A 16,704-nucleotide genomic window follows, 5' to 3' on the forward strand; every position below is an offset into this window, starting at 1 on the left:
GTCCCCTGCGCAGGCCTGGGCCAGAGGCATCAGGCCTGGGCTGGGGGCAGAGCCAGTGATGGGGGAAATGAGGGTCCCCTGCCCGCTGTCAGAGGCGTCAGGCCTAGGCAAGGGGCGGATCCTGCGATTGGAGGGTGATGGGGGTCAACGCCTGAGGGCTCCCAGTATGTGAGAGGGGGCAGGTTGGGCTGAGGGACACTCCCCCCACCCCAGACCCAGTGCATGAATTTCGTGCACCGGGCCCCTAGTAAAAATATATTTTAAAAAAGAAAATAAAAGTTATTTTGGCATCAAGATAAACAAATGCTAAGTTACAATGCCCCAGGGCCAGCAGAAAGAAACCAGTTCATGTAGAAGGTGCTTTCTCCACAAGGGAGCCACCATCTCCTTTTACTTACATGCCATAATCCTTTCTTTGCCAACTTCTCTATTACCGATTGCCACACTTCTGTGGAGAATCCAATGGTGAAAATGTGATCAAAGTAGGGCAAGAAACTCTGCAAAACAATGGGGTCACCTGAAAAAAAATGCCATCATTTAGAAGTTTTAACTTGGGGAAAGTCTAGAACATTTGGGCAAAGGTCCCCTAATTAAGACCACACATAGACAAAGGAAAAATTAAAGATGTATGGAGTTGCAATCATTTTCAATTTGGGTGACAATCCCCTAAGAGTCAGACAGCATAATGTGAGCCACCATTCACTTAGCCCTTCTATTCACCAAATCCAGCAACATGTGCTTACATTTAACCTCTCAAACATACCAAGAGGGCAGTGGCTATTACCTCCATTTATGGAGAAGGAAATGGAAGCTTATGGGAAGTTACACAATTCACTTCCTTGAAGAAACATGTGACAAATAGTATTCTCACCCAACAGATGAGGCACTATCACAAATGAGGTGAGGCTTCGTGGCATGTCATGCTGCTAGTTCATGACCAAAAACAAGACTGGGATCCACATCTATCAACTCTTTTAGTCAACACACTTTCTTCTAACCTGGTGGTCCATCAACCTTGTAAACCACAGTTCTCAAACTCACGGATGAGAAGAACCTCCAAGGGGATAGTACAGACAGACTAACATAGCGCCTCTTCCAGAGTTATCCATTTCCAAAAATAAATATCAAAATAACCATGTACTAGTATTATATGAAAGGCTACAAAATTTCCACAAGTATATTTTCCAAAATTTAAAAATTGGGCATGGGCATACTCTCCTTGGTAGAAAAGTTGGGGCTGCATCACCCCAAGAAGTCCCACTAACTGCTCCCTCTAAGATGGGGGCAGAGGGAAACCACCCCGATTTCTCCAGGGATGGTCACCAAGAACGGTTGTGCAGCCAGCTGGGCTCTGACAGGAGAAGTACTTTCAGAGGACACACAGAGATGATGAGGAAGTGTAGGCAGGGGACAAGCTATGTGGTTCTGAAAGGGGATGCAGGCTGCAGGCCCTGGCGGAAGTGACCAGCTGGAAATCTGAAGAATTCCTACCTCTCTGTCTAGGGGACATGGCGGTGCCCACTTCTAACCCTGTCACTCACTCACTGTCTGACATGCTCTTACCCGTCTCTGTGCCAAAATCTGTAGGGTTCCACCCACAGACCACAGAAGTCACTCTCCCACAATCGCAGTGGAACAGCAGGATACCCAACAGTTGAGTCTGTGGCCAGCAGTGATTTCCCCACTTCCGAAAGCCAAAAACCACACTCCACCAAGTCTAGCATGTGCTGCTATTCACACCCTAACACCGATAGAATCGGGATATGTGTTACAATCGATGTCGTGTCTCAGTGGCAGAACATAAACTAGTGGCTCATCTTAAATCAATGAGAACTTAAATCGGATCAAGCGTAATATTTGAAAACAACGGCCTGGTTACTGGCGGGACTTCAGAAGGAGCCCCTTTGTCACTGGCAAGGAGTATACTACACTGAGCTTTTTGGTTTTCTGTCCAGGCCACTGACAAAAGCCACCCCATGGGCCAGGTGATTACAATAAGAATCTAGTGGTGATGCTCAAGGCCTCCCACGCATCACTCCCAGACTGAGCGTGTGGGTCCACCGCTGAAGTGAGCATCGCAGCCGCGACACTGAACAGCGCTGACAGCTTTCACAGGACCCTGCCAGCCCTTTCGGATTATTTTCACAGCAAACCAGAATATTTTCTGAACACATTGGAGAAATATGCAAAAATCATAAGGAAGCACAAAAACACATAAAGCAAGTAGTAGTATAAATCGGGAAAACTCTATGAATAGCAATAGAAATTAGTCATCTTTACAAAGGCATGAGCCGCCAAAGCTTTCAAAATACTTTCTAATGTGAAAACCAGTTTTATTCAAACTACATAAATCAGCCACCCTGTAATCATCTCCCCAGGAGCCTGAGTCCTGCAGGAGGAATTCAAATAAAATAACTAGGACTGGAAGGAAGGAAGGAAGGAAGGAAGGAAGGAAGGAAGGAAAGGAGGGAGGGGAGAAAGAGGGAGGGAAGAAGGGAGGGAACGCTTCCCCCAAGTCAGACTTACTGCCCATAGTGGTGAAGACTCCCACCAGGAAATCAGCAAACTGGCTCTGATCACTGCTGCCCTGCAGAAGCTGAAGGCCTTCAAAGAACATGCGAGCAGCTTCGTAATGCTGGAGCAACTGCAGCAAGGAATAACCAGCGCGGTAGTATCCCTGGAATGAAAAAAGGAAAACCTTACCGTCTCTCCTCAAGTGCTGCTGAGAGGATGAGCAAGACTGGGGGGCTGGCGGGGACCCTAGAATCTCACTTTTGTGTAAACACAGATCTCTAATAGTTACTGCCCACCAGATTGCCACGTGATGTCCTGTGCAACATTTTTTTCTGTCATTTTCTAACTGCTAAGAAATAATCACTTTCAAATCTATGACGTAGGGCACAGAGAGAAGGAAGCTGGCCTGCTTCCAATTACATGTGTAATTTATTTATCCATGACTCAAATCACAGCCTGTGCAAGAAGAGAGGAATGAAAAAAATCCCGCAACTACAGTGTTCTGGGAAAGAATGAGCTTGTCATGTAACTCAGAAATTGTTTCCTGCTCCTTTCAATCAAAGTAAACACAATTTGCACTGGGGATGTAGAGGGAAAAATTGTAATCACAAGCATTGAGAATTACGAAGCTCCACATTATAGGCAAAAAAAAAAATTATTTCTGTAGAGAGAAGAAAATTACAAGGATTAGTGATGCAAATGGCCTCCCATGCCCTGGCCGGGTGGCTTGCTTGTCGTCCAGTACACTAAAAGGTGGTGGGTTTGATTCCTGGCCAGGGTGCATATGGGAAGCAACCCATCAATCAACTGATCGATATTTCTCTCTCACCTCTCTTTCTCTCCTCTCCCCCCCCCCGCCCCCACTTTGACCAGCCAACTGCATTGGCATTTATAATTCCACTTAACACCAAATCTCTGATTATTTTTTGATTTGTCTTAACGTTCATTTGAAAGCTCTTCTAAACCTTAGAGAACAATCAGAAAAAGTGTTTTATTTTCCAACAAGGCAGGCTGGTACAGAATTTCCCATTTCTCTGACTTCCTCAGATTTAAGTCTCATCTTTTTATTTTGGACACAGGGATTAGGGGGGTATGAGAATATGTCACCCCAAAATATGGGACATGAGGACTGCATAAAGCCCCTCTCCAGGGAGTCTGTATGGCCTGAAGGAGACAGAAAGTCGGCACTGAGATGAGCCTGCACAAACAAACCTCGCTGATAGCCCTTATCTGCCATTAGTTTCTCCATATGTTTATTTCTCCACAGTTCACAGACCCTAAAGTCTTTAAAACCTTGTCCTTTGTCTTGTCATGTCTCTACAATGTATCACGCTTCATTAAAAATGATATATAAACTCTCCGACCCACCCACTTCTTTGGAGTCTTCACTTCTTTTCTCAGAAGGACCCCATGTCACATAGAAAGTAACATCAAATAAAATCTGGTCAGGCCCGCATGGCTCAGTGGTTGAGCATTGATCTATGAACCAGGAAGTCACAGTTCGATTCCTGGTCAGGGCATATGCCTGGGTTGAGGGCTCTATCCCCAGTAGGGGGCGTGCAGGAGACAGCTGATCAACAATTCTCTCTTACCATTCTTGGGAACAACCGATCACTATGACACACACTGACCACCAGGGGGCAGATGCTCAACGCAGGAGCTACCCCCTGGTGGTCAGTGCTCTCCCACAGGGGGAGTGCCACTCAGCCAGAAGCCAGGCTCATGGCTGGCGAGTGCAGCAGCAGTGGCAGGAGCCTCTCCCTCCTCTGTGGCAGCGCTAAGGATGTCCAACTGCCAGCTTAGGCCCACTCCCTGCAGAGGGGAAGGGCCTAAGCCATCAGTCAGACATCTCCGGAGGGCTCCCAGACTGCGGGCTCCCAGACTGTGAGAGGGCGCAGGCCGGGCTGAGGGACTCATCCCACCCCCAGTGCACAATTTTCGTGCACCGGGCCTCTAGTATATATATAAAAGAATTGATGTCATGTGGTACACTAGCTTGCATCTGAAGTAAAGCTTTGCTATCATGAAACCTGTAAACAGCAAAGAACATGAACAGACTATGAATTTGGTGTCACTACTTCAGGACAAAATGAGCTCAGAGGATCTCCACTGCACTCCATCCACCAAGAGCCCAGCTCTGCTCCCCCTTACAAGGGCATTTCAACACTTGGCCATCATTGGTTCCACCCTTCTCTGGGTACCACTCACATGCCCCATGAGCACCTGTGTGAAGTGCAAAGGGAGTTGAATGAGAAGTACTCCCATTTTAGAAGGAAGGGGAGGAGGCAGGCTAAGAGGAAGGAAGCAGCAGCTGTCCCAGCGTCCCTTGCACCATACCTTCACGTAGGTTGGATCCCACTGGAGACACTCCTTGGCAGCCACAAATGCCTCGTTCCATTTCCCGAGGTTGTAAAAGGCATTGGACTTGTTGCACAGGAGCACAGCCAAGTCCCTGGGGGGAACCCTGTGAGAAAGAACAAGCTGGAGATCCATAAAACTATCTTCCTGCAAATACAGAAAACAATCCTTAAAGACCAGCACTCTGATCCTGCCTGCTGTCATGCCCATGGGGTTTCGGCAGGAAATGTGCCAGGTATGGCTATCAGAGCTGACCCTTGTAGGCCCCTAGAAATCCTGGGGCACTTGCAAGGTACAATCTGTCCTTCCTCACTTCAAAATCCTCTGCTCCCAGCTTTTAAAGACAAACGTTCTCAACACCTTGGTTCCATTTCCTACTGATCCCCATAGATCTCTTCATTTTTTAGAGACTGTTCCTAAGGATGGAGAGGATGGGAGTTTCCCACTGAGGGTGAGCAGAGTCCAGACATGGTATGAACCACTCCACATGCATGCTCCTCCTGATTGGAGGCAGAGCTTATCACAGGAAGGGCTGTTCAGAACACGTGACCACAGCATCCCCATGGACCCACTGGGAGAGACCCAGGCCAAGCACTATTCTATCATGGCAGGACCCAGAGTACAAACGAGGCCCACACACCATGTGGCTAATCTGCACTGCCCAATAGAGGAGCCACTATCCACATGTAGCTATTTAAATTTAAATGAATTAAACAAAATGTAAAATTCAGTTCCTTAGTTTTATTTGCCACATTTCAGTACTCAGTAGTCACCTTCTATATTAAAGATCGTCTTCATGGTCACAGAAAGTCCTATTGGACAGTGCTAGTCTAAGGATCTGAAGGCCATAACTCAAGCTCACAAACTGCTTAGTAAAACACATTCTACCCTCCTAATTTATAATAGCTGGAAGGCAAGGTTCAAATTTAGAACCGCCGGCACTGTGTCAGGGCAGGGTAAGCCAGGCCTGTGCCCCCGCCCACTCTCTCTTCTATTTTCACCCCAGCCTTCATCCTGCCCTGTAGGAGATACAATTCCAAGCTCTGTCCCACACCCCTGACCTTGGCCAGACCGCAGAAGAATGGAAGCAGGTAGGAGGCTCGTGCAGGGCCTGGGAATAGGGTCCATGGGCAGAAACTCCTGGGCCCTAGTACCCACAGTGAGGACCAAAAGGTTTGAAAGGGTCTGGATGAAGCCCCTGGCCCAACAGACTCCTGTGGGGAGGGGTTCAGCTGGGGAAAGGTCAAAAGGTCCCTGTAAAGCATGGGCAGGGTGGGGCCTCTCTTGCCTGGGTCTCAGAGTAATACAGCTGCAAGGTTAGTGCTGAGATCAGGTCAGAAGAAGGAGGAAAACACAAAATATATCACAATCTGTTAACAAAAGCTCAAACGCCATTGAATTCAAGACACACTGGGGGGTGGGAGGGGTAAGGCAAATTCTATGTTATTGAATATTTTCAATTGTGAAAATTATACCAATCATTAAAGAAAAGATAGGTGATGCAGATAAGCACAAAAATAAAGCAAAGGAAAAAATCACCTCTACTACTGTCCCCACCCCAGTGCTTTATGTGCCCGGCTCCTCTCAGCATCTATCATTCCCTCTAGGGCAAGAGATGAGACTCCAAAATCACAGAAGAGGCAGTGGGGCACCCAGGGGGTGACTGGCAAGGGAGCTGTGACTGGAGTGTAGCAGATGCCCTGGTGTCAGGCCCAATACCCTGGCCAGTGCAGCCATCCCTACCTGCAGTGAGTGTCGGCTGCAGCTAGGGCTCCAGAGATTTACCCTCAGCCTAATGGGAGCATCCGCTCCAGGAAGTTATGCTCCTGCTAGGGTCTGATTTGTGTGCCCCAACCCCCAATTCATGTGGTGAAGCCCTAGTCCCCAATGTGATGGTGTTGGAGATGGGCTTTGGGGAGGTGATTAGGTTTAGATGAGATGGTGAGGGTGGAGCCCTCGAAATGGGATTGGCTGCCTTATAACAAGAAACACCAGAGAGCTTCCTTGCTCTCTCTCTGTACCATATGAGGACACAGTGAGAAGGTGGCCGTCTGCAAACCAGGAAAAGAGTTCTTACCAGGCACCGTACTGGCCAGCAGGATCCCAGGCTCCAGAACTGTGAGAAATAAATTCCTGTTGGTTAAACCGCCAGTCTATGGTATTTTGTTATGACAGTCCATGCTGACTAATACCGCCTCCCTCCCTAGGACAACTCCCAGGGGCTGGACAGCCTACAACCAATGATGGACTAACATGGGAATCAAAGGGTCAGCCCCTTGTCCCAAAGTGGGACCAGCTCTGCAGGACAACTCATCCTCCCAAGTTCACTGGAGATCAGGCTGAAGGGGACTCCAGGTGAGACAATATCCCTGCCTGGAGCCTTCCCCTGCCCCATCCTTCTTCCCTCAGTCCCCATCTCCTGAGAGCACTTGCTCTGCAAACCCCATGCACCTAAATCCCTGTAAGACAGGCAAAGTGACGGGCAAAAGACACAGTGTCAGGACGGTCCATGAAAGGCAACATGTGAGGGTCCGGGCAGAAGTCCCATTAGCAGTCACACAGCCAGTAAGTGGTGGAGCTAAGATTTGAGCACTCACAGTGTGGGGTCAGTCTGTGATCATAACCACTTTCCAATGCTTCCTCTTTAAGAAAGCCGGATGTTTTGCCCTGAATGAGGAGCTCTAGGCCCAGCTCTGACAGTTCTGATCTGACCCAGGAAGGGGCAGAATAACAGAACTATAGGCCCAAACCAATTACACTCAACCCAAGTCCAGCTAGAGTGCAATACTATGGTGATAGAGAGGTAGGGTTGGGAGCCATGTTTCAGTAATTTAATCCGGTGTCATTTCTAAGTACAAGTTTAGGTTGTATGTACCCACAAATGCCAAGCTCTTGCTTCTTCTGCTATGGATGTTCCCAAAATATGATCTGGGAACCTCAGGGGGGAAGGGGTTCCCCAAGACCATTTAAGGTAATCCACAAGGTCAAACTGTAGTAGACTGAATAATGGCCCCCCAACGATGTTACCTTTTATGGCAATAGCAGATGTATTTAATTTATGAATCTTGAGAAGAGTTTGTCCCGGATTATATACAACACAAACATAAGGATGAGAAAGAGAATGAAACCAGGCAGAGGAGAAGGTGATGTGATGACAGGTGCAGACTGAAATAATATGCTTTAAAGATGGAGAAAGGGGCCACAAGCCAAGGAAAACGGCAGTCACTCAAAGTTCAAAAAGGCAAGGAAATGGATTCTCCTCTGACACCTTGATTTTAGCCTTGTTAAGACTCATTTCGGACTTCTGGCCTCCAGAATTGTAAGATAATAAATCTGTATTGTGTGAAGCCACTAAGTATATAGTAACTTGTTACAGCAGCAGCAGGAAACTTATACAATAATAATGCTAAGACATTTTGAACCTTTACACACTCATTCTCTCACGTGTTCAGGGGATGTTCAGAGGCTACATGACGTGTGCTATCAAAACAGATTGTCTACTACTAAGACAGGCATTAAAAGGATTTGTGAAAATGTAAAATATGCCAGTCTTCTCACCAAATTGTTTGCTTTGGAAAATATAGTTATTTTTCTTTAAAATATTTTATTTATATTAACGTGTAATGGATTTATTGATATTTTTATTTAGATTAATAAATATAAACTTTAAATTTCTCTTAGTTTTAAGTTCTGATACAGACTTAAAACCTACATATTGACAACGAAAAACCTACATAAACAAAAGCTCTTTGGGTCCTCTATGACTTTAAGCATTATCATAATATGAAAATGTTTGGGAACAGGTCTACTAGAAGTGAAGGGGCAGGTAGAGAGGTGAGCCGCATTCCTGAGTGGTGAGCACTATGGCCAGGGGGTATATGGCATAGGTACTCCAGAAGATGAAAGGAATGACAACTGAGAAGTTTGGAGACTTCTCTCAATCCAGGAACTCTGATCCCATAATCAGACAGAAGGGAAAGCTTTGTAATGTTTATCAACAGTCCCTCAAGTTTCACTTTCCATTTCCCTTATTACTCTAGTACAGTGGTTCTCAACCTTCCTAATGCTGCGATCCTTTAATACAGTTCCTCATGTTGTGGTGACCCCGAACCATAAAATTATTTTCGTTGCTACTTTATAACTGTAATTTTGCTACTGTTATGAATCATAATGTAAATATCTGATATGCAGGATGAATTTTCACTGTTACAAATTGAACATCATTAAAGGATAGTGATTAAATACGAAAATAATATGTAATTATATATGTGTTTTCCGATGGTCTTAGGCGACCCCTGTGAAAGGGTCGTTCGATCCACAGGTTGCGAACCACTGATCTAGTGTATTCTGTTCAGTTTCTGGGCTGACTATGTAGAGAAGATCAACAGGAAGTAAGTGAGAAGAAAACAGAAACCAGGCAGTGTGATAAATGACAAGAAAACTTAAGCAACTGAGTTCCCTTTTACTTAAAACAAGTGGCAAGAAGCCAAAACCGGTTTGGCTCAGTGGATAGAGCGTCGGCCTGCGGACTGAAAGGTCCCAGGTTCGATTCCGGTCAAGGGCATGTATCTGGGTTGCGGGCACATCCCCAGTAGGAGATGTGCAGGAGGCAGCTGATTGGTGTTTCTCTCTCATCGATGTTTCTAACTCTCTATCTCTCTCCCTTCCTTTCTGTAAAAAAAATCAATAAAATATATTTTAAACAAAAAAAAAGGTGGGAAGAAAATACAAACACTTACCTCCACTGGTATAACTGCAGAAGAACCTGGATGGCTTCATCGTACTTTCTGATGGCCAAAGAGAAGTTCCCATTCTTAAAAACTTGGTTGCCGGATTCTTTCAACAACTCAGCATAAGTTGCTGGGTCCATCCTGTGAGGAAACATAGGAAAGGGCTGGCTGCCAGGCCTGCATGGGCCTCGGTCCCCTTCCCATCTGCACTGCTGAGAGTTTGGAGAGGCAGTTTGTTAGTTCTGGCTCCACCCACCTGTAGAGGGCACACCCTGACAACACTTCTCGCCGTCATCGGACCAGAGAGAGTGTCTAGGTCACTTCTTCCCCAGTTTTTTTCTGACCTCAGGGGCAGAGGCCAGAACAGTGCCATTTAGTCTGTTAATGATCAGCTCTGCACTGAGCAAGGAGGCTGCTTCCAGATGCCCGACAGCATAAACCCGGGAGGTAGTTTGGCTCAGTAAGTGGCAGCGGTTCCTGTAACTGGCACGATTATTATGCTCTCATGACCATCACTATGCCCATAAGGATGCACTGTCCCCACTGTTCAGATGAGGAAACAATTCTCAAAGAGGTTCACGCCACTTGCCTTAAGATCTGCTAATGGCATTTCCCAGTTCAGACCCCAAATTCAGGCTTCTGCTCTTGACCACTATGCCACATCACCTGACGGTACAAGCAAAACTCAGCTGATAGTCCTTCTCAGAAAGGGGAGGAGGAGGTGCAGCGCATGAAGCCACAATACACAAGGGACTAAGTCACAGGGCCACCATCACTGCCTCTCCCGTCCCCCACCCTGCCTAAAACACCATAAAATATGTGGCAGAGCATTTGTGCCTGATTTTGCCTTCGCCTGCTTACTCGCCTGCGCCTCGCAAGAAGCACATGGTTCTCTCAAGTCGTGACTTTCTGTGTTATTCATTTTGTGGCCCTGTGGCCTAGCATATCATGGCCACTTTAATATTTTTGTGTAACAGATTTGAATGCCAGACCCAGAGGTCGACTCTCACTTCCTGATTCTCTCTGGCGTGGCCTGGGTAGTCGGAGAAGTGCTTGTGGCCCTGTCCACATGATGGGCCTCAAGAGAACAACTTGGAGAGCCTCCAGGAGGTAAGCGAAGAGGGAGAGGGGGACAGCAGGGAGCCTTTAGGATTTCCTCCTCCCAAAATAGCAGCGGGAAAGGGAAGGCAGTGGGGGAGGTCTTAAATATAAGGCTGATTCAGGTGTTTGCAAATGCCATGTATCTGTGGGGATGTACAATCCATTGGGGGTCTTACTGACCAACACAATTCTTAGACACATAATAATTCTTATTTTTATTGTTTCAAATCTTTTTTTTTATCCTCACCTGAGGATATGTTTTCACTGATTCTAGAGAGAGATGAAGGGAGAGGGAGAGAGACAGAGGAACATTGATAGGTTGCCTCCCACACATGCCCCAACTGAGGACAGAACCTACAACCTTGCTATGTGCCCTGACCGGGAATCAAATCCGAAACCCTTCAGTGCATGGGACATTTCAACCAAATGAGCCACACTGACCAGGACTAGTTTCAAATCTTGATGAGGAATTTCGGGTCAGGGAAAGCAGACGCACGCAGATGTAAAGTGATGGCTTATTTTAAATCCGCCTGAGCGTATTGGAAATGGGGTTTTTTAACTGAGCTGCATTCCTCAGGCAGAGCTGTAGCAGAATGAGGCACATGATTCGTAAGCAGTCAGGAGGCGAAGTTCCACCGACATTTTTCATTAAATAATCTCTCGATCCTATGGTTCGCACATTGACACACAGATGACTTTGAACATGAAAACAGTTAAAGAGTTGATTGACTAGAGAATAAAAACATGTTTCTCTTTCAAAATATTGTCAGCCATAAGTCCCATACATATTTTTTAAACTCGCCATGTTGGACAACTAGAAAAAGGAAATCGCTATTAACAACTAACAAAGCCCTCTTTTGTAAATACCTTTCCACCCCAAGAAAAGTCCGACACCCTGACCAAAATGTATGAAGTCCTAAACAGACAATTCACAAGGAATACAAGGGCTAAATAAACAGGATCGCCCTCACTAGTGAGCAAGAAATGAAAAATTAAAACAAAGTATCATTGGAAAATAATTAAAAGAATGACCCCAAGCATTGGGCGCTGTCATTTTCTGCTTACAGGGAAATATACTATATCCTGGATAGATTTAGGCCCGTGGGTGTTTGCCACAGTGAAAACTGGAAATAACCCTGAATGTTCCATAATGTGTAATGGGTTAGAGTCAGTTTGTAGGATATCCGTCTGGTAAAATATCATGCAGTTATTTTTAAAATCATGTTGCAAAAGAACATTTAATGATAGGCTGTTAGTAAATAAAAAGCCAAGCAACAGAAAAGGATGTATAATCCCAAATAAAATTTTAAAACCATATAATGTATTGAAAACATGCCAAAATGTGAAGTCACACCATTGAAATTAGGCAGGGTTTTAATTTTTCCAACTTCCAATTGCTCTACACAGTACCGCCTTAAAAATCAGACCATAAGTGATGTTTTCAGTTGTCTACACTACACAGAATAAGCCCCACTTTTTATTCAAGTTGCTTCTAATGCTGCTCTTCGTTCACTCGCTCATTAATCCGATTAAGCATGTGCTCCACAGGCTTCATGGTGGACCTCAACTCTAGGCGCCCAACATCTCTGCGTGGGTCCTTCTGTATACCTCACAAGTTGCCTGCAGGCATCTCAAAGTGGGGGAGGAAGTTAAGGGGGTGGGAGCCATTGTCATCAGCTTGCATATTCTTAAAACCTATTAACATGTCTGGTCCTGTTTCCCCCTTGCTTATTTCTGCAATATCTCTAGTTGACAAAGCCTCTGGTACTTACTGGAGGCGCTAACTTGCCCTTCTGGATTCTCCTGGATGCAGGATTCTCAGCTACTCTCATTCTCTCCCTCCTTGGCCTTGTCACTGTGATCATCTTTTCCCATTGGCGGGTGGGAAGGCATTCTGGTCCTCACCAAATGTCTCATTCTCAGCAGCTTCCCTCAAAGGCAGCCTCATTGGATGGGGGCCTTTCTTGTGGGAAACTGAGACCCACCATCTCCATTCTAGGTTTAGCTCTAACAAATGCCCCTCCACATTTCCATAGACTCAGGTCCTGTTTATGGTCCTAATTTTTCCAGGAAAGACTTCCAGATACAAGCTATAGGATCTTATGTCTTCTAAATATGGAGGACACACAGAAAACAAACATAACAAAAAAAACCCCACAAATATAAAAACAAATAAATATGGAGGACGTATTATTGAAACCTCACTAGATGGAGCCCTACTGCAGGCTGAGTAATCAGTGAGACTAAGCAAATCTGAGCAGCAAACCCCCAAATTCTCCAGTGAGCCCCCAATGGGCTTCCCCCACTGTGCCTTCCAAAACACTGCCTTGGTTTTGCTCTAGAACCTTCTGTCTGACCCAAATTCCCTGGTGAGCTATTTGGTACTCACTGGGCTAAAGTCCTGATGTTAACCCTTCAGCGCCTTGAGAGGTCCGGTTGCTATAACTCAGTGATGTGGGCCTGTGAGTTCCATGACACCCAGATGGGGCCAGGTATGTGCTTCCAACATCAGTGTCCTTGGCAGTGGAGTATGGTTCTCTACTTTTTAGTTGGTCAACTGGGGAGGGAACTCTCTGATATCCGAAGCCTTTAACCTGGTCCTGCCTGTGCTTCGGCTTCATCTCATAGTGGTAACAGCATCCCACGTGGTTCCCACTCAGCCAATTCCTAGCTGTGAAACTATGGGCACATTACCTGACCCCTCTGAGCTTCACTTTTTTTGTCAGCAAAACAGGGCTGATTTAAGGATTAAGTGAGATAGTGTAACTGTAAGTTATGCACAGAGTGAGCTTAGCTCAATAGAACCCTCCTCCCGCCCGCCCCCAATTGCTCTAGATCTGTGCTGTCCAATATAGAAGCCACTGGCCCCACGTGGCTAGTCTACATTTAACTTTTTAAAAAAATATATTTTATATTTTTTACAGAGAGGAAGGGAGAAGGATAGAGAGAAACATCGACCAGCTGCCTCCTGCACACTCCCCACTGGGTATATGCCAGCAACCAAGGTACATGCCCTTGACCGGAATCGAACTTGGGACCCCTGAGTCCGCAGGCCAACGCTCTATCCACTAAGCCAAACCGGTCAGGGCTACATTTAACTTTTTATAAATTCATACCCACTTCACCCATTTTCCCAATCCCCACCCCCACCTCTGGCAACTACCAATATGTTTTCTATAAGCTGGGTTGGTTTGTGGTTGATTGGTTGATTTTAGATTCCACATCTAAGAGAGATTATGTAGTATTTGTTTTTCTCTGTCTGATTTACTTCACTCTGAGGCCCATCCATGTTGCAAACTTCAAGATTTCCTTCTTTTTTTATAGCTGAATAGTATTCTTTATCCATTCTTCCACTGATGGACATTTAGGCTGTTTCTCTCTTGGCTACTATAAATAACTGCAATGAACAGGGAAGTGCATACACCTTTTCAAGTTGGTGTTTTTGTTTTCTTTGGATAAATAATCAAAAGTAGAATTGCTGGATCATATGGTAGTTTACTTTAATTTTTTGAGGACCCTCCATTCTGTTTTTCATAGTGGCGGCACCAATTTATATTCCCACCAACAGTGCACAAGGGTTCCCTTTTCTCTATGTGCTCACCAACACTTGTTATTTCTTGTCTTTTTGATAATAGCCATTCTAGCAGGTGGTAGCCTATTGTGGTTTTGATTGGCATTTCCCTGATGATTAGTGATGTTGAGCATCTTTTCATGTAACTGACTGTATGTCTTCTTTGGAAGAAATATCAATTCAGATCTTCTGTCCATTTTTAATCAGATTATTTGTTTTTCTGCTTTGAGTTGTATGAGTTCTTTATACATTTTGGATATTTGCCCCTTATCAGATATATTATTTGCAAATATTTTCTCCCATTCAGAAGGTCGTTGATGGTTTTCTTTGCTGTACAGACCCTTTGTAGCATGATCTAGTTCAGTGATGGCGAACCTATGACACGCGTGTCAGAGGTGACACGCGAACTCGCATGTGACTGTCCAGTTTCCCCAGCATCATTTACTGAAGGGACTATCCTTCCCCCCAGTGTATATCCTGGCTCCTTTGTCATACAGTAATTGACCTGATAGGCATGGTTTATTTCTGGGCTTTCTATTCTGTTCCATTGATCTATATACCTGTTTTTACACCAATATCATGCCGTTTTACTTATTAGTTTAAATAACATTTAATCAATGCTATCAAAACAAGATTCTTTAAGGGCTTACCTGAAGAATTCAAACACAAAGTATTTTCTGTGCTTACAACTATAATAAAAATTACTCATGTCAGAATGGGGTGGGGGGAGGTTATGCTCCTCTAGAAACCAAGAGTGAGCTCTTACTGTTATCTGGGCAAACATCACGTTTTCATGTGCTTATATTTCTGTTTTTCTTGGTACCATCACGTCACAGGGGAAAGTGAATTGCCAACCCAGAAGGCTTTTCACTTCCAAGTAAGATTTGCCAGTTACATTCTCATTATAGGGAAGAATGCTCTTGACCTCTGCCTTAGGGCACAGAAGGCTCCATTGCTGAGTCCATTTTTTTTTAACAACTGGGTGGTCTATTTATAAGATGAAATTATTAAATGCAAGTGATAATAATTTAACAAAATGACAATACGCTTGAGCACCAACTACAGACTTTACATCACCGCGTCATTTTCTTCTTACAAGAAGCCCCATGAAATAGGTATGATTGTATCCCCATTTGACATATAGGGGAAATGAGGCAGAGAGAGGATAAGCTACTTGCCATGGTCACACAGAAAGTGGTTGAGCTGGAATCAAAGCCAGATGGCCTGACTGGTTCAACTACATTCTAAAGGGCCAACCCTGAGGCCAAAGGCCAGCACCCGGTCAAATCACTATGGTATGTGACCTTCTGCCAGGCACTGAGCACTCACTCCCCTGCCCTTTCGGTTTTGATAGTGATGCAAAAACTAAAAGATAAACATAGACGGTTTCACAGCTGCAGGTTTCACAGCTGCCACACTGGCTTTTGGCAATTTCAGTACATCCCTAAGAGAACTCAAGGTCCAGCTGTTGGGAGGTGTCTTGGGCTGCCTAGCTACACCCAAGGAAGCAGAAGCAAGAAAAACACATGCACCAAGCAGACTCTGAAACAAGCACGTTTGAAGGAAAACAGATCCAAGTCATTGTGGTTTTTATTCGTCACTGTGTGCATGCGCATGAAATTGTGTAACTAACTTATAGGAATAGAGCAAAAACTACCAACAGGAGTGGGCTCGTGGGCAGCTGAAACGGGCAGCAGTGGGCTTTACCTTCACACCTGATCTGGGTACTACTTGAAAATCTTGAAAGCAAATTAGTTTCCTTTTTTGGTTTTTGGTGGTTTTCTTTTTTTTTTTAAATAAAATCCTTTCAAAAGACCCTAAATGCAGTCAGTGATCCAAGATCAACTCTGGAATGCTAGGGGGAGAGACAGTTCCAAACTGAGACCAGAGAAAACAATTCTCAAAGCTGACTCCTTCCTACTCCCCACAGGAAGTCAGCCAGGATAAGAATCCAAAGTCAGACTCATTCTGGGACTCCAATGTGTTTTCATTGTTTTTCTTTCTTTTTCTTTTTTTTCTTGGAGGGAAGGGGACAAACGCAGGAGGAGAAGAGTAGGGGTTTTCTTAAGAAACTTATTCAAAATCCTTCAAAAGGCCTCAGGAAAAGTCTGAAGCATTAGGCCTAAGACTTTTCTACTTGGGTATCAAAATAGAACAAGAAAAAACAGATCATCCTGCCACACCACCTCAGCTGTTTCCCCAGCCTGCCATAAACCTAGGGCTGTCCCAGTCCATCCACTCTCCTTCATCCATCAACTTTAAATTATTCTGCCCCAACTTATAGTCTCATTAACCCCCAACCACACAGAAAAGCAAAGTCAAGTTGGTGATGCTAAAACCAGTTGACAAGTCCGGCTCTGAAATGCCCTTGTAAAATTTACATCCTAAAACTCATATTCCCAGCAAAAAGTAAATATAATAAATAACGGT

General features: G+C 45.0%; 1 protein-coding gene across 1 annotated transcript in view; it reads right to left on the reverse strand.

The window, feature by feature from the left end:
- TRANK1 (tetratricopeptide repeat and ankyrin repeat containing 1) overlaps positions 1-16,704 on the reverse strand; it is a 79,731-nt gene that overhangs the window by 48,036 nt on the left and 14,991 nt on the right. Inside the window, 5 exon segments of the mRNA XM_006759620.2 lie at positions 399-517; positions 2,527-2,677; positions 4,852-4,978; positions 6,950-6,988; positions 9,612-9,743. Of these exon segments, the coding sequence (XP_006759683.2) occupies positions 399-517; positions 2,527-2,677; positions 4,852-4,978; positions 6,950-6,988; positions 9,612-9,743 (568 nt within the window).

The sequence above is a fragment of the Myotis davidii genome, unplaced genomic scaffold (assembly GCF_000327345.1).
Source record: "Myotis davidii unplaced genomic scaffold, ASM32734v1 scaffold395, whole genome shotgun sequence".
In the NCBI taxonomy this organism is placed as follows: Eukaryota; Metazoa; Chordata; class Mammalia; order Chiroptera; family Vespertilionidae; genus Myotis; species Myotis davidii.